Source organism: Chelonia mydas, chromosome 5, assembly GCF_015237465.2.
Source record: "Chelonia mydas isolate rCheMyd1 chromosome 5, rCheMyd1.pri.v2, whole genome shotgun sequence".
NCBI lineage: Eukaryota > Metazoa > Chordata > Testudines > Cheloniidae > Chelonia > Chelonia mydas.
In genome coordinates, this window is record NC_051245.2 from 21,104,186 (window position 1) to 21,122,472 (window position 18,287).

The 18,287-nt window shown below is 40.3% G+C and overlaps 1 protein-coding gene across 1 annotated transcript in view; it reads right to left on the reverse strand.

The window, feature by feature from the left end:
* Positions 1–18,287, reverse strand: part of ALPK2 (alpha kinase 2) — a 69,211-nt gene that overhangs the window by 19,161 nt on the left and 31,763 nt on the right. The window contains 7 exon segments of the mRNA XM_043547356.1: positions 178–395; positions 3,119–3,207; positions 3,330–3,604; positions 7,991–8,026; positions 8,127–8,254; positions 10,801–10,948; positions 15,158–17,767. Coding sequence (XP_043403291.1) covers positions 178–395; positions 3,119–3,207; positions 3,330–3,604; positions 7,991–8,026; positions 8,127–8,254; positions 10,801–10,948; positions 15,158–17,767 — 3,504 coding nt within the window.

The following is an 18,287-nucleotide window of genomic DNA, read 5'->3' on the forward strand; positions in this document are numbered from 1 at the left end:
GAGCACTAGCACAAACCCCCACCCCAAATCTGTCAGCCTAGGTGGGGAGGCTCACAACCTCTGACTCCACAGACGAACTATGAAAGTCTGTCCAGTCACTGGGAGACTGAGTGATTGGGTGTCAGGGTGATAGCTGGAGGAACCGTCACATACTGTCACAAGGATCAGAACTCTCACCTTGAAAATCTGTAACCAGCAAATTTCCATTGGTTTTCTCGTACAGCCAGTGCTGGAAGGTGCAACACTTCTGACCAGCTTCTGAGTCTTTTCTCATGAAATTTATTTCCTTGCCATCCCGGACAGAATACTTCACAAATTCTCCAATCAGTTCCTCTTCCACGGTTGCATAAGGGATATTATTCTCAGGACGATGAACAAGGAAAATAGGAATGATCCTGAAATCGAACCAAATAAACCTTAATGATCTCAGTCAGGGAAAGTGTAAGAAAGAGACTTTTTGTCCAGGAACATGCAGTTTCAGACAATCAATAGAAAAGATACTAGGGCCGAGTCAAGTTTGATAGTGGGAAACATTTTGATAGGCATTGGATCCTTCTACTGTGCAATGATCTACAAATTATGTAAGTTCTGTTTCATTTACTGGGTCAAATCTAAACCCCTCTGCCTTAAGTTTTCAAAGCATAATTGCTAATGCTGTCCTTGTACATTCTGAAAATGAAGGCCTACTAATTTTTGGGTCCATTGTTTTAATGGTGCCTTTTTGACAACAGAAGGCCTGATTTTTAAAGGTGCTGATCTTCCACTGGCTTCCATGGCAATGTTATCTGTGATCAGTGTTGATGCACTGCAGGGCTTGGGTTTCTCAATTTGTGCACCTAAAGCCAGAGGCATCCAAAGTTAGTTAACACTTTTGAAAATTCAGACCAAAATAACTCTTTTGCCAGACAATAAGAGGAAATACAAGAACTTCTTTTTAGAGGGCTTATTAGATTCTTAATACAGACTGGCTCAAGCCAAAACCTTGGAGCTGAAAATCCCTGAACTTTGGTGAAGTTTGTGTCTAGTTCAGAACTCCTCAGCTGACTCCAGGTGAAATTTCACTTGGAAATTCAAAACCAGGCAAAACTCACTTGGTTTTCCAAACTCAAAACTTGGGCTAATTTTGCCAAAAGCTTTGCAAAGCCTTCCATGAATGTGGGCTGGGTTTGCCAGACCCTGGGTTCACTTATGGTTCGGGATGGAATAGGTATGAAACTGGTTGCGGTCCAAATCCAGACAAACTATGGCAGTTTTGCTTTGAGTTATGGGATCTTCTCAAAGACACACTGAACATAAAGTGAAACTGATGAGCTTTGCATGTCCAGCTAGCACATACCTGAATCTGTTAAGGATTCTAGAAACTACTTGTCTCACTGCCAACATGAACCTCTTGTTTACCAGAATTCATTGCTGCTGCATCTCGGCTTCTGAGAAGTGCATTGAAACCTCACAATGAGCCTGATTCTGTTTACATATCTACTGAAGTGACACAGGAGTGCTCCTGTATAGAGCAATAGTCACTGCTTTACTGGAAGATATGGCAAACCTCAGAGAAGTGTGGTCCTCTCCAGTCACATGCCTTCCTGCATCCAACATCATCCCTTAAAGCAATACTGCCAAAATGGTGGTGGTCACACCCAGAAGTACAACTCTCAAGGACAGTCCAGTACTTCTGGAAATGGCAGTGTTCAAGGGGCCTGATTCCCAGCATAATTTGTGTACACACAGCTCATATTGAAATGAATTGGAGTGTTGCCCATATAACTGATGGGATACAGAGGCCTGAGATGGCTTGGAGATAGGGCAGATGGTCACGCACTTGGAGAACTCTTCCTTTTTGCTCTTTCAGGCCTGGTCTACACTTAATTTTTACTGGTATAACTATTTTGTTTATGGGTGTGGTTTTTATTTTTATTTTAACCGATGTGGGTAAATGGGTAAAAGCCCTAGCGTGGAGCAGGAATGCTGGTATAAAGGGGCCTGACACCTGTCCAGTTATTCCCTTTGCCATTTGGGAACAGCTGTACCCTTTTATACTGATACAACGGTGTCCTCACTAGCAGCCCAGGATGTGAAGACTGCAGTTCTGGAGGAGGAGGCATGTATATAAGTTATTCTAATTAGTAAAGATGGAAAGAGGTGGTGTGGAGACCAACCCCACCTGCTGTTTTGGATAAAGTAAGGGCTTAGCTTACTGTTCAGCTCCCTTTGGGTCAGCACCTAGATATGTTTTATTTCACTGTTTCCAAATGGAATCATCTTTCACTATATAGAGAGACTACTGGGAAAATAGTTAACTCATCCACTCTAATCTTTTTCAGAGATTCAGATGCAGCTGAAGCAGATATCTTATGTCATCTAGAAGGAGATGGAGACTTAGGCTGCTCACAGGCATGTGAGATTTATCCTTGAGGTGAGTCATGGACAGGTGGAATTTCAACCATCCTTAGGGCATCTGACTATGTATGGTAGCCATACACAGGAACAGCAAATCCTTTGAAAAAGATCTGAGTTATCTGTTGCAAAATTCACGAGGTGTCACTTCCCAACCTGAGGTGCAGCGATGGGTCTGTACTAAAACTACTCATCTGATCTTCACACATAGACAAACCCTCTCTCTACACTGGGACAATCCTTCGATATGAACATCCCAAACTTGGGAAGAGTCCAGAACCAGAGCTAAACTTTGTGGCTTAAGCACAAATGGGCTCAGGTGACTCATCTAAACAGAAGAGACTTAGTACCAGCTTTCAGAAATGCTAGGGTTTTTTTGCTAGGTTTTATTTTTAATTGAGAGCTTTGGGGTTTGACTTTCATCTCCCACTGGGTTTACACTGGTGTACTTGCACTGACTTATATAGATTACTCTTTACATCAGTGTAAGTGAGATCAGAATTAGGCCCTCTGCTTCTGAATCTCTGGTACTCACTGGATTTTACTCTTTTTCTCTATAATTGGAAGAAAGAATCATTCTTACCCTTTCGTCATTACCAAGTATGATCTAAGATATGACTGCAGTGGTACCCCATATGTTCTCAGCATGCCTGTTTTTTCTTCCCCAGCAATATTTTCCAGGAGCCAGATGGCCAGTGTAGCTCAGAATAATATATATACTCACTCTGGCACTTCTCCAAAGCCTTCCAAAGATTCTGCTTCTGCTGCATATATCTTGGCGTACTCTCTTGCAGTATTTTGAACATAGCATTCCTATATTACAAACAGGAATGCCAATGTAGCGTTACTGAAAACATTTAACACAGCCAGCTATTTGAAAATTTCAAAGCCAGCTCTTCCCACAATGTTTGTTTACAGAGGAAAATGGAGTTTACCTGCATTGCCAGTTTGTAGTTCTTCTGAACAAGTTCATCCTTGGTTTTGGTCCCATATGAAATAGCAGTGTGCACTTTAAGAACACAGGGATGACCGGGGCTGAATATAGGCACTAGGCCTTGCATCACTTTACTTCGAAATGCTTTCCGGTGCACCCCTTCGCCAAAGTGTAACTCTTCCGTTACTATTCTTCCATGCAGGTTGCCACCGAAATAGCTATCACTGAGGAAGTCTTCTCTGAATATGAGCTGAATGAATTCAATCTCTTCCAAACCTAAACCACAATGAAACTGTGTTCTGTACAGCATCTTTCCATATACACAGTAAATTGCAAAGAAAGAGACTGTTGAGAGTGAAAAGAAAAGAATAGAGGAAAGGTGGAAAGAAGGTTCTGATGGGGAAAGAGAAGCAGAAGAGAATGCTGAGACACTATGGAGGGACAGAGAGGGAATCATATTGATGGAGTAGAGAGGGAATTAGAGAGCTACAAGGTCCATGAGGTAGGATGGAGCAAATCCTCAATGGATTTTAAAAACAAGAAGGGCAGTTTTGAACTGGATCCTCAAATGTACGTGAAGCCACTACAGTTGCTTGAGAACCTGAAGTTGGTGGTGGGGATGATTTGCTTCAAATTTTTTGGTCCTGCGAGAAGGCAGGAAAGTTGGGCCACTGAGTCTACAAAATACACACACAGCTAGGGCGTGCTCCATTTGCATGCGTGATTGCACACCTAACTTCCCTGCAAATCAGGCCTAATCTTTTTAGAAAAGCTTGAAGACGTGAGGTTGTTGTCGATTCTGCTTTAGCTTATTTTACAATTTGAAAAACAATGTTTAAAAATTAACTTTAGCTTTCAGATTTCTTCAGTGCAGAAACCATGTTTACCTGTGTGCTTGTACAGCACCTGGTTCAAGGAGGTCCCAGTCTGGACCAGGTACTACAATAATATAATTAATAATAATTATAGCATCAATAACGTTTTTCAGATCAGTCCCAGAGCTGCAGAATTACATGCTAAATCATGTATCTTGAATAGTTGTGTTTTAAAGCGGTAAGCACTAGGCTAAAGATTGATTAGAAATGAAAGAAGATAATAGGAGGACTAGGAGGGATGGTCTAGGTAATACTTAGTCATGCCTCAGTGCAGGGACTGGACTTGATGACCTATCGAGTCCTTTCCAGTCCTCCATTTCCATGATTCTATGACTTTTATTCCACAGGTGGTTTTGTGTAGACTCAGGTTCTCCATAAAATATTGTGTCACATTCATCTGTGGGGTAACTGCATTGATTTCAGTGGGGGTGACACTAGGCATAAATTTGAACCATGGTTTCTCAAACTGTTACCTGTGGATTTTATAGGTAGCACTGAGATGACGAACATCTGCTTAAGTTTGTTAAAACTGAATACAACTGCAGAATTACTGACTTCAATTTTCCAAATGTGTGGAATAACGTTATCAAGAAAATACAGACAAAATATTGGAGGAAGAAGAAGCAGGGAAATACAAAAAGAGTAAAAAAAAAAACCGAAGTGGGGAAAAGGGAAAGATTATAGAGGAAAACGAACTAAAAATTCTACCTGCGTTTCAGATCTGCAGAGTAGGGTGACTAGATGTCCCGATATTAGGGACTTTGTCTTATATAGACAACTATACTCCCTGCCCCCTGAAAAAAAAAAAAGTATCCCAATTTTTGTCACTTGCTATCTGGTCACCCTACTGCAGAGTTACGCAGAGTGAGGACTACTCTCATCTCTCTATGTGCACACAACTTCTCCCGTGTTAATGAAAAGTGAGAGAAGAAAACCTAAAGCCCTAAGTGCGCAGTACAAAGTCTTTCCTCTTACTAAAGTGACCGTCTCTGATTTAGACGATGTAAACCTTTGACTCCCTTTGAAGCAAAGAATGAACAGTGTATGCATATATACAGTGCTATAATAAAAGGGCTCCTTATCTCCAATTATAGTTCTTTTATCAAGTTATACAGCATTGTTAGATGAAAAGCCCTCCATTTGTTTGAAAGTGGAAGTGAATGATTAATTCTACTCCACAAAGAGAAACAAGAAAAAAATCAACGATCTGAATGAAGTAGTTGACTAGTACAGTATGTTCAGAAATGATAAATCAATTTGCAAAGCGTTGTCTATCTTTAGCACATGCATAGCAAGATGTGCCGGTCTGATTAAATAAAAGATAACACATGGGGAAAATATTCCAGATCTCCATGCTTGCCCTTCTCCTTGGGTAAAGTTACACAGCAGACAACTTGCAAATACCATGTGTTCAAATAGCACTAGAAGATTTTATGCCAGAATATTTTATTGCTCCTCTTTTTTTCTCCTTCTTTGTTACTGTGACGTTGCAGTGGTATTTCACTATTTACTGTGTGTGAAGTGACAGTGCACCAAATGCATTGAAAGTATCTGTCCATTTAACTCAAACTGTTTTATACTACAGGAATTCCATAAAACGCACAATTCTGCAAACTCCCATTAGCTTTAAGAGGAATTTTGCCTTTATTGGGACAGCAAGGGCAACGCATAATGGGAAAGAACTCTCCAAGAAACATTGCACTGATGACTGATCTATAAGGTCTGAAGGCATTTCTGGTGCAAGAGGAAAAGATGATTTATCGTGTATTAATGGTATAATGAAAAAGGATTCAGGGTCAAAGCTAATTTAATCTCTGATGAGTGTTATGTCTCGGGCTGCACCTTGGAAACACTAACATATCATAGGACTGGAAGGGACCTCGAGAGGTCACTGAGTCCAGTACCCTGCACTCATGGCAGAACTAAGTATTATCTCTATCATCCCTGACAGGTATTTGTTTAACCTGCTCTTAAAAATATCCAAGAGATTCCACAATCTCTCTAGACTATTTATTCCAGTGCTTAACCACCCTGACAGTTAGAAAGTTTTTCCTAATGTCCAATCTAAACCATCCTTGTTGCAATTTAAGCCCATTGCTTCTTGTCCTGTCCTCATAGGTTAAGGAGAACAATCAGACCTACAGATACATAACCATTAGTACCCAAGCCACAACTCTGGAGCTGAACACCTCTGAAGTTTGGAAAAATTCAAAATACCAAACCAGATCTGACTGTTGTAACTGGCCCCAGCTATAAAATGGGTCAAATGGGCTAAATCCTCTGCTCAGATGCTCCGGAATATCAGAGTGTTTAAACTCCAGACCTGAATTTTATTGATAAGTGCATTCACCAAGATATGTGAGATGCATTGTGCATATTGGATTAGAATATGCACCTATGTGATCCCCCACCATGGTTAATCTGAGTTTTTGAAAATCAAGCTGTGTGATCTATCTATCTATCTATCTATCTATCTTATGATGATTTTGCTGTATGATTAGGTAATCATCCAGAATTACTGCCTTAAGGTTACTGGTCTAGTGGTTGGGGGAGTCTGGCCCTAGCCCCGCCCCTTCTGGGGGCCTAGAGTGCCCCCCCCTTCCCGCCACCTTGCCCAGGACCCAGGCTGCCTATTAAGCCCATTAAGTTACTTTCACCCCATCTGAGGAGGTGACCTGATAACTGTCCTCAAATATGTTAAAGGTTTTTATAAAGAGGATGGGAACAATTGTTTTCCTTGTCCACTGAAGATAGGACAAGAAGTAATGGGCTTCATTTGCAGGATGAGAGTTAGATTAGATATTAGGAAAAATATGGGTGGTTAAACTCTGGAATAGACTTCCAAAGGAGGTTGTGCAAAACCCATCATTGGAGGTTTTTAAGACAATCATCTATCAGGGATGGTCTAGGTTTATTTGGTCCTGCCTCAGTGCAGGGGGCTGTACTCGGCAACTCCTCAAGGTCCTTTCCGGCACTACGTTTTTATAATTCTATAAAAATTGTAAATCTGAGAGTTAGTATCCCAAACAAACTTTGTATTTTTAAAAATGTTGTTTTTTCCTACTATGTATCTTTTGACTTGTGTGTGTAAAGGGAGGTATTTTGGTGTGCAAAAGATGACTGCAAGCTTTTGTGGATGCACTAATTTCCCCTGAGACAATTTAAAAGACATAACTTCCTCGCTAAAGATGTGTTGCGAAGAATGATTCTGTTCCTGATTCTAGAACAGCCAGCACCACACACACACCAGTTCATTCCCCGGATCACGGGAGGGAGAACTGTAAGGATCATGACTGCATGTGCAAACTGGGTGATCTGACATGAACTTAGCTGTTCAAGCACCTCATTTACCATTTGCAAGTGCAATCTGATTTGCATATGAAACCACTGCAGTTGTGCATGTAAATATGTACATTTTTGTTCATGTTTTTGTTTGGATCTTGTCTGAAAATTCTTGCCATAAGTTCATCTCTGGGACCATCCTTAAAGTGGTAACTTTTCTCATCATTTATTTTCACATTAAGAGAAATGAAATAGGGCCAGGTCCACTGAAACAATCAGGCCACTTTGATGATGCAAAGCTTGGTTTAACTATCTGGTTATCATTATACAGCTGCTTTGCATCACCAGAGCAATGCAAAGAACTAACAAACCTGGTCCTTTACCTTCAGGAGCCTGATAACTTTCATACCTACAAATTTATTGTTGACTTTCATTTATATTTTATTGACAAAAGTGTGCCGAATAGAAAGAGCAGGTATTTGAAACAAACAATGAATGTATTTACCTTCAATATCCTGATAACTTGAAAGATGTTTCAATACTGCAAGGGAACAAAAGGAAAGAGACGCTGTAGTGACATAGAATTCAAATGGCGTCTGTCATTGTTCTTATAATTTGAAAGCCAGTGTGCTGGGATTTACCTTCTGAGGTCAGGTTAAATTCAGCAGTCACCTTTCCATAAACATTCTTCAAGCAGCAATAATACAATCCCTGGTCTTTTATGCTAGTTTGAACTATTGCCAAAGACACGGGCGAATCATCCCCTGCACTGGAAGAGAAGTTGTTAACATTTGCAGTTTAGTCTTTTAAAACATTTTTTCTAACCAACTTACTCAGAACCACCAGATTTTTTTGGACTAAATAATGCTGCAAAGAGCGTGATTCAGAGGGGATGTGAATAGATTTGATATGTTTTTTCAACCCCCCCACTTGGAAGCATCCAGCCTGTTTTGTATTGCCCAGTAGATTTTTTTTCATCATATCCTGAGAGAAAACAATACTTTTACCAAACCTACACAGAACCTGATTATATTACAATATTAGAAACTCTTATCAGTTTCTAATATTCATATTGGTTTCACAGGTAAACCTGCTACGGCAGGCAGGACATGTGTATCGGAGAACATGACACTAGCAGTCATAAGAGAGAATGTTTTCTGTAGTCTCTTAACATAGCATGTAAAGTATATTTTCTTGTAGACTAAGAAACAAATACTGTTGATTGGATATTCAGAACAGCTCTGCATGGAAACAGAGTGTATCGTTCCAAAGAAACATGTATAAGTATTGGATATTGGTAGGGACCACTTTTTGACATGAATGAGAACAAAGGGAGTTGTGCTTGCTGACATCAGGGCTGAATTTGACTCTGTGTGTGTGAGACTAAGTCTGGTGTATTGGCACCTTATATTTTATCTTTGAGCCTATGCTTAACTTTAAGCAAGTGCTTAAGGCCAGCCCTACTCAGCAATACATGTGAGCACCCATTGACTTGACTTCAATCAGAGTTAAGAATGTGTGTAAGTGTTCTGCTGAATTGGGGCCCTAGGTCAATAATAATCTTTAGTTTCCTCTTCCCAAGTTGAATACACAATATGGATTCCCCATCTCTTTTCCCTGGGTCCCCCAGATCTTTTTCCTTTTCCCTAGTCGCCTCTCATCTCTCCTCCTTTCCCTGGGTTCCTTACCTCTTTCTTTCCCTTGATTTCTCCTCCTCTCTTTGACTACTCAACCCTTCCCAATTCTTTTCCTCCACCCTTTTCTAGGGAAGGAAATGTTTTTTCTGGCTATCTGGCCTCATGCAGCTCATGCTTTAGCGATAAACCCCTGGATTGTTGCCTGCACTGCAACTACTCTGTGTCCACACCTCTTCCTGGTAAAATGGAGCACCCTAGTTAGCCACCTGCAGCATCCAGTCTATATTTAAAGCTGATCTTGTTTAGGACTGGTAATAAGTTGTCCAGCTGTTCTCCCCTTTCCCTCTTAATTCATATTATATATTTGGCACTCTGCAGCATCATTTCCCATGGAGGAGCTAGGAATGGCACATCTGATGTGATTTGGTGAGTATTGTGGACCTGCTTAGTTACTCTACTAGTACATGCCCTCAGCTATGCTAACCCCCATTTTCATGTCACTCTTGGATCACTGTTGCTTAGTGCTGTAATGCTATTTTTGGAAGGGCTGCTTTCTAAGAACAGTGAAGTTCAAGATGTCAAAACCCACAGGCTCAAATACCTATCTTTTAAGCTTTATTATTTACTAATTGTATTACAGTAGTGCCCAGAGATGCCCTATCAGCATCGGGGTCCCACTGTATTTGATGTTGTATTAGTGTACAGTCTATGACAGGCCATAAACTGAAAAGCATACTGTCTATATGGTGACAAGACTAGGGGTACAAGGTCTAGGTTTAGTTGCTCCTGCCTCATTGCAGGGGTCTGGGCTAGATGATCTCTCAAGGTCTTTTGCAGTCCTACATTTCTGTGATTTTATGCATACGTCTACACTGCAATTAAAAAAAAAAACAGTGGCACCAAGTCTCAGAGGCTGGGTCAAAGGGCCATATTTGTAAAGGTATTTAGGTGCCTACAAATGCTTAATGGGATTTTCAAAAGGGTAGGTGCTTAACTCTTCTGAATAGATAAAGCTTTCATTTTCTATTTTTGTCAGTACACTGCTGCTCAGCCACCCTGATATAATTTAATTGGCTGGGTTAAGGAGTCAGGTAATTTTTGCTCATACCCAACCCTTGTCAATTTAAAGCAGGGCTTTGGACCGGAGCCTGGAGCTGGAGTGCAGAGCAGCTCTGGAGCAGTGGAGCTGCAGGTTTTTGCCTGGAGCTGGAGTGGAGCCAGAGCACAGCTCCAAAGCCCTGGTTTAAAGGGCCATTTAAAACAGAATTTAAAGTTCAAAGGATGTGACCTCTCCTGTTCGTCAAAGAAGCTGCTCACTGCCTATTAGCTGCTTTTATTAGGTTTCAGAGATTCATATCTTAGCCAGACTTGTTTATATTGTTTGGCCCAGCTGCTGGAATTTCACCTTAGCATGATCTTGCACAGTAGTTGACAGTCTGATGGGAACAGATATGAAACAGCTAAAGCAAGCAGACTGGAACTACCTTGAAGGAGGGAAACAATGTCTGATATTAATACACTCTGCAAACTCTGACTATTTTGTTTTAGTCAGTATATTGCCCCAGTCATATCACCTTCAGTTCTTTCACCAAGAGTTTATCATTGGACCATTTAATTTTCCCCCTCAAAAGATAATCTACAAATATTTCAGGAAGTGCCAGTTAGGATCCCTCCTTACCTTCTATTCACTTGAGCTAGTAACTTTGAATCTTTAATCCATGTAACGGTGGAGTCTTCATGAATTTCCCCAAACTGACAGCATAATTTAATATTTCCAGAACAATCAGGGAACAGCTCAGCATGGATTTTCTTCAGTAACTTGGGGGCTTGAAATGAAATATCCACAGTTAAGAATCAGAAAATAATATGACTACTTTGCCATTTTAAAGGGACCTCAAAATGTCAGCTATATAAATTTAAATGGGTAAAAGAATTTAAAATATTTAGGAATAAATATTAAAGCAAATTACCCTCCAATGTGGAATAAAATAATAAAAGACTTGGAGGAATGGAACAAATATGAAATTTCTTGGCTAGGTAGGGTAGCCTTGGTAAAGATGAATGTCCTCCCAAAGTTATTATTTTTTCAGTGCATCCCTGTTGGTATCCCTGAAATGACATTAAAAACATGTCAGGATGCACTATTAAAATTCATATGGAAACATAAATGACAAAGGGTGAGTTTTAAAGTTCTGTATAAGCCTACAAAGTGGCATGGACTAGCTTTCCCTAATTTGGCTTATCATTATGCATCACAATAAGAAATGTGATCTGCTGGGTTAACAATTGAACATGCAAACACCGGGTAAAATGAGAATAAGGCTGGAGCTATTTATAATGAATGGGTTAAAATGAAATGTAGGTCGCCAAAAATAGAATATCACTCATTCGTCCAGACTACCTTAGTAGCTTTGGATATATTTTCTAAATTCCTATTGCCAAGGCCCTCCCCTTAGCTATTTTCATTTATAATGAGGAAAATATCCCTTGGAAATATCAAAGTGACTGTTCATTGTTGGTAAGAGCTGAGATTACTCAATTCAGACAGCTGTTCTTGGGTCCTGATTAGAAATCATACCAAGAGAGATGTAATAATGTAAATAATATAAAGATCCCATATTTTCAATATTGGAAAGTCAAAGATTTTGCTGTGAAATCTGGATATTAGGTGGCCCTATTTACCCCTTAAACCCATTTGAGGAATTGATGCAGGAGCAAGCAGGAACAAAATATTTAATTTCTAAAATATACACAATTTTGAGTGAAAAGGACATTGATAAGAAAACAACCCAGATGCAAAGATGGGTGACGGGTTTGGACAAAGAAATTATTTTGGATGAGTGTGTCTCTACGTGGGTAAGGGGATATACATCTACAATTTGTGTAGCTCCTAAAGAATTTTTTAAATAAATAATTGTATAGACAGCATTGGACTCCAGTTAAGTAAGTTCCATCATACTTTTGCTACTAGGGAGGTACTTTGTTGGCAGGGTTATGGGGAAAGGGGAATATACTTGCACATGTGGTGGTTGTGTCCAGGAATTAGATGGTTTGGGGATGAAATTATTAAAGAGATTCCTCTTATGACAAAATGCTAGCTTCCTAGATATCTCCTGACCTGCTTACTTAATATATTTTAAACAGAAGGACAAATTAATTTCTTCTTTTTTGTTAGCAGCTAGACTTTTTATTGTACATTGTTGAAAATGCATAATCCCGCTTATGGAATTGTGGTATAGTAGAATATGCAATTGAAAAGCTTTCCCATCAAGTACGTACACTAGAGAAGTGGCAACAAGAGAATAGGTATTTAGAAATTTGGTCACTCTTTCTAGCATTCTGAGAAGGAGGGTTCATCAGCCAGCAAGCTGGAATCTTTAGCCAGGTTCTTTGAATACTGAATAAGTTATAAGTAATGTACAATGTAGTATGTTAAAACGTTATTGTAACTTTGCCTTAATATGTTTTTTCAAAAAGTCATAACGTAAAAATAGCACATTCTTATTTAACACACCTTCTTCCGGATTAAAGGGCCAGTCAGTTAAACTATAATAAAGCTGCACAGGTATGACTGAGGTGTAATAATGTGAACATAATGTGGTTACCCAACTAGCATTGATTTTGCCTAAACTCCTTTAGTTAGTGAGCGGAATCCTTATTGCTATTGATGATGTGAGAGAGGAAAGATAGCAGACTGACTCTCAGATTCCAAGTGGAGTCTGCTGTTGTTTAAAAACAAAAACAACCACCCTCATCAAACAAAACCCCCATATTTTTACTCATAAGTTGAGGGTATTTGAACTGGAAATGACTGAGAAACAATAAACATGAAACCTCAGATTTTTACAGAGTTGTGTTTCAGAGTAGAATTGCCCTCTAAAGCCCTGATTCAGTTAGTTACTTAAGTATGTGCTTAACTTTAAGCAAGTGAGTAGCTCTATTGAAGTCAATGGCCAACATTTAAGAGTTTAGTGATAATGGGACCCTCAGCTATTGGATGGTCAACTTGAAATGCCTGAAAGAGGTGTGATTTTCAGAAAGTGCTGAGCAATCAACTTCTGAAAATCAGGCCCCTCTATGATGCTGCAAGTTGGGTGTTCAAAACTGAGACACCCAAAATCACTAGCCACTTAAATCTTGGCCAGTGAGACTACTCACAAGCTTAAAGTTAGGCACATGCTTGAAGTACCTTACTGAAGCATGCGTAAAGTTGTGCAAGAAGAGTGTGACAGAGATAGAAATAGAACTTAGAACTCCTAACTCCCAATCTTAACCACAGGCCATTCCTCTATGGACCAAAAAGAAGAGAATTACTACACCAGAACTGATTCGCCCCATTATCAATACTATACTAACTGTTGACATGTTAGTTCCATGTAGTAACCATAGGTTTAAATCAAAGTGGATCAGATGCAGATGTATAAAACCTGCCCAGTCTGCTGTATGCCTGGACATTTGCAGAACAATCTCTGAATAATATTTCATTTAAATATTATTCTGAAATATACAGAAACCTAACAGATGTTTTTAGTACCTACATTCTACATGGCCGACATTATTTGAGGATTGGGCATATCCTTTCCCCTTTCTTAATGCACTAGGCCCTCTTGTAACTTCTGGTTTGCCTAGATTGTCAACTACAGACACTGACAGGACTGCAGCTATACAACAGACCTCCGTGCACAAAGTTCCCAACCAGAACTAGTCATTTATTGTGCCTGCTACAGCACATCTCCCTTAATCCCCTTTTATGGTCATTGCTAGCACAAACATTGTCATGCAAAGAAGACATCTGTTCTATCACCTATAAACACAGGAATGCATTCAATTAAATAAGTGATTAGCGAAAGCAGAGATCCAGATCTACTGCAGCTGTGCCACTGTAGCACTATTGTGTAGTTGCTTCCTACATCAACGGAAGGGGTTTTTCCATCAATGCAAGTAAGCCACCTCTCCGAGAGGCAGTAGCTAGGATGACAGAAGAATTCCTCCATTGAACTAGCTGCAACAGTGAGGGGTAGGTCAACCTAGCTACGTTGCCCAGGCTCTGAAATTTGTCACAACCCTGAGTGATGTAGCTAGGTCGACCTAGGTCTTAGTTGTAGAGCCTTCAAACAGATTGCTAGCTTGCTTAGAATCTTTGAACAGCTTGTTAGCCTCCTTCCAGTCACTCTCCACCCCTGCTCTCATGCCTTACCTCTTAATGATTTAAACGTAGTTTGTGTTACAACAGGAATGTGAAATCTAATGTTAAAAAATGAAAAGAAAAGCTTGGACCCAGCAAAATCTTATATTGACCATAAATGCTTAATTGTGTTGCTTTTACGCTACTGCCATTTTGTGTTTTGTCCTTCCAGATTGTAAGCTCTTTGGGACAGAAACTGTGGGCCTGGTTCTCATTTTATTTACACTGGTTTAATGCCAGTTTAACTTCATTGACTCAGCAGAGTCACTCAGGATTTATACTGGTGTAAGCAAGCGCAGAATTGGGCCTTTTGTCATCTTACATTTCTGCAAAGTGTTATGCATATCCACAGCATTATATAAATAACAGTAATAGGTTACCAGCAGTATAAACACTTTAGGTCCCCAACACAGTATAATTATATTGGGGACACACAGGGTGGTGGCACAATTGTGAAACCAACTCATTGCAAGAATAGAATAACATGATACTACTGTGTTAGCTATTATATTGCATGGATTCTGTTGGAATAATCATAATGTACTTTATGTTCCTGAGCCTTGACTTGAACAGAGGAAACTACATTATAAAAGGCATAAAAATTAATAAAATATGATACATTTATCATCTAAGGGGAGCCAGGGACTGAACAGATTTGCAGCATGGCATAGTAGTGGTTATTACTTCAGAGAATGGACATTTTCATACATTAATGCATGACATCTCTAGCTGATTTAGTTTAGCTGAAGGAGTCTTGTGGTGTGTTGGAAATTTCTTTGACATTTATACTGTAGTCTGAGGGATGTGAAAGAAAAAAAAAATCAACAATAGAGAGACAGCTCCCTCCTACCTTTGCTGGGTTTTTTAGCAGGTAGTTTTCTTTGCTCTTCCCTCTCTTTCCTCTGAATTATGCCTGCATTAGCTTTCAGGGCATTTTTAATGCAACTGGAGTTCTTGCTGAGGTTTTCCTTTGCTTCTAGTCGGGGTTTCTTAGACAGCACCTTTGACATCATTTTCTTCTTACCCCCATCAGCCGAATGTCCACTGTTTGCTGTTTCTTGCTGACACTTAATGTCCTCAGGCCCAACAAGCAAGGGCTTGCGGGGTTTTGACCCTTCTTGTGTTTTTGTCCTCTCTTCTCTTAGTGTGAGTGGATCAGCTGCGGTCAATGCTAAAGAGCACTGCTGAGATTTGCTCTGTGGCCGCTCCTCCTGGAAATGTTGGCTGTTCTCTGAGGCATATGTTGGGAGGCTAACTAAACCCCCTGTTACACGGTCTGATGCAATCATGTTTTGACTCCTGCCAGCCGTGAATTGTCTGGTTTTATGATGTTCAGTAGAGTTAGTTGTATTTCCACTCCCATATGTATTACAGGGTGTTCCAATTTGCTGAGTGGAAGGAGTCAGGGATGGATTGGACTGTCCAGTACAATAACTTGTAATATGTTCTTCTTCCTCTGGAGTAATCAAGGCACGCATATAAGGCTCCACTTCACCTTCACCTAGGCTATATTCAATGGCTTCTTGAATTTGTTCTGTTTTCTTTTCACACAAGATGGTTTCATCCTTGTTTTCTTCAGCTGTTCTAGGGCATTGACACTGCAATAGTTCAGGTGTAGTTCCCAACTTGTTCAAATTTTCATTCCCCTTAATTACCATTTGTGTGGATTCAGACTGCACTAGGCTTTCTACCCTGGAGTATCCCTTTGCCAGTGTGTTGATACTGGATCCTTCTGTTTGGCTCATAGGTTCTAAAGAGACAGATAAAGTTTCTCGTAAGTTCGTATGTTGGGTGCAAAGGATGGAACTATCCACCTTGTCACCAACATCTTTACAGTCTTGACTTGCAGTACTATTATTTTCATTCCCAACACATGTTATAGGCTGAAAGAAGCTAAATGGTGCCACCGGCCCAGATTCATAAGTGGAACCTGCTGAAGAGTCCATTCTTAACTTTCTCCCCATCTTGCAACCATGGTCAAGGATAATTTCATTTCCTTCTGATGCTCTGTGCTGAGAATCTAAAGGCTGAATTTCTGAAATGCTGTCCAATCCCGGGACATCTAAAGTTGCAATATTTTGTACCTCATCTATTCCAAGATCTCTCTTTTCTCTACCCATTTTGTTTTCTTCATCTCTTGGTTTTTCTAATAAAATTTCAGTTAAAAACTGCTCCTCAGACAATGCCTTGAACACCACCTGCTGCACACCTATCTCTGTCTTATTGTTGTCTTGATCTGGATTTTTCGGTCTGTCCTCATACGTTACAGTTTCAGGACTCCTTATTAAATTATGTAGCTGTATAATGTAACTGCAGTCCTGTGCATCAGAAACACTTTGGAAATCTTTACTGTCATTATCTCTTGAAAGATGGTAAGTGCTACAGTTACTGTCATTTTGTGCATTCAGGTCTGATTCATTTCCTTTTTCCTGAAAATTCTCGTCAGAACGTTTATTGACTTCTTTAATAGACGAGTATTTTTCACCTGTAAGTTGATTGATAGTTTCACAGGAGGAATTACTGGATAAATCTTCTTTTTGTACAAGATCAGGGAGATAAACACAATCTTTTATTTCTGGATAGCTCTGCATAACAGGAGAGTCTTTAGTAGCTAGTTCATCTATACATTTAATTATCTGATCATTTATTAAATGTATATTCTGTTCCGTATAAGGTAATTGACGAATGTAACTATCTGGTATGTAAGTTAGGTGTTCTTGGTCTTGTTCTAAATGATTACTTTGAGCCTTTATTAATCTGGGAGGAGATTCTGCATCATGAGATTGGAAAGAATTATTAGAAGCAAGCTTTCCTTCCTGGGCAGCAGTCATTTGAATAGATCCATTATCATCGGTTAATGTTTTGTTTGGCTTCTCCTCCAACCACTCCTCGGCATTTAAGATATCATTTGTTAAAACATGGGTGGATGGTTCTTCTATTTTATTTCCAGTGCTAGAGCCCAGGCACATACCATCTGTTTCTCCAGTTTGTCTGAGAGAAGTGTTTCTTATGGCTGTGCCGCTACACGCTTCATCTGTTTTTAGTAGGCTATCAGAATCACTGCAACCCTCCATTGCTGCTCTTCGCCCAGTTGCCAGTGCTGTGACAGCTTCATTGTCTTCTGTTATATTTACTGCAACAGAATGTTCAGTACTGGCCTCTCCGACAAAGTTCACTGCTGTGGCTTTGACAACTGCAGGACTGATTTCTAAGCTCTCAAGCTTCCTATTTTCCCATGCGAGGTGGTCGTCTGAATCCTCTTCATAAAGAGGTTTCAATAGCTTGTCATGTGCTGACGATGAATCAGAGTCTCTACACTGAGGTTCCACAGATCCCAGAATTGCACAGCAATTTGCTTTGGGCAGATATTCATTACATGGTTCATCATAGACGGTATCTGTATCACTGTTCTCATGAGCACCACATGTGTTTCCTCTGTTCCCTTGGCCATCACTTAGCTCTGTAGGAGTCAGAACAGCACATAAAAGGTCTTGCTTATTAGTAATAGCATCAGTAATCCGGTAGAAAACAGCTAAGACATCATAGAATCATAGAGTTTAAGACCAGACTAGACTAGATCATCTAGTCTGACCTTCTGTCAGGGCCACCCTTAGGATTTATGGGGCCCTACACAGTATTATTAAACTGGGGCCCCTATGCCCAACTTGCTCTTAGCAACACAAACATAAGCTTACGGTATTGGAAAACTTGCCACATGCACTTTATTAAAAACAGTTTAATTGTGCCGCCTTCACCCCAACCCCTGCACTGCACTGCCAGCATGCCCTGCCACACTGCCATCCTGCCCAGTGCCCCCCACCCCCCTTATGCCCAGCAACCCCCATGCCCAGTGGCCCCTCACCCAGAGATCTCCACCACAGATCCCTATGCCGAACAATCTCCCACCTACAGACCACCCCCCCCCCCCGCACTGCCCAGTGCCCCTCTCACACACACACCCCCAGCTGCCCAGCACCCCA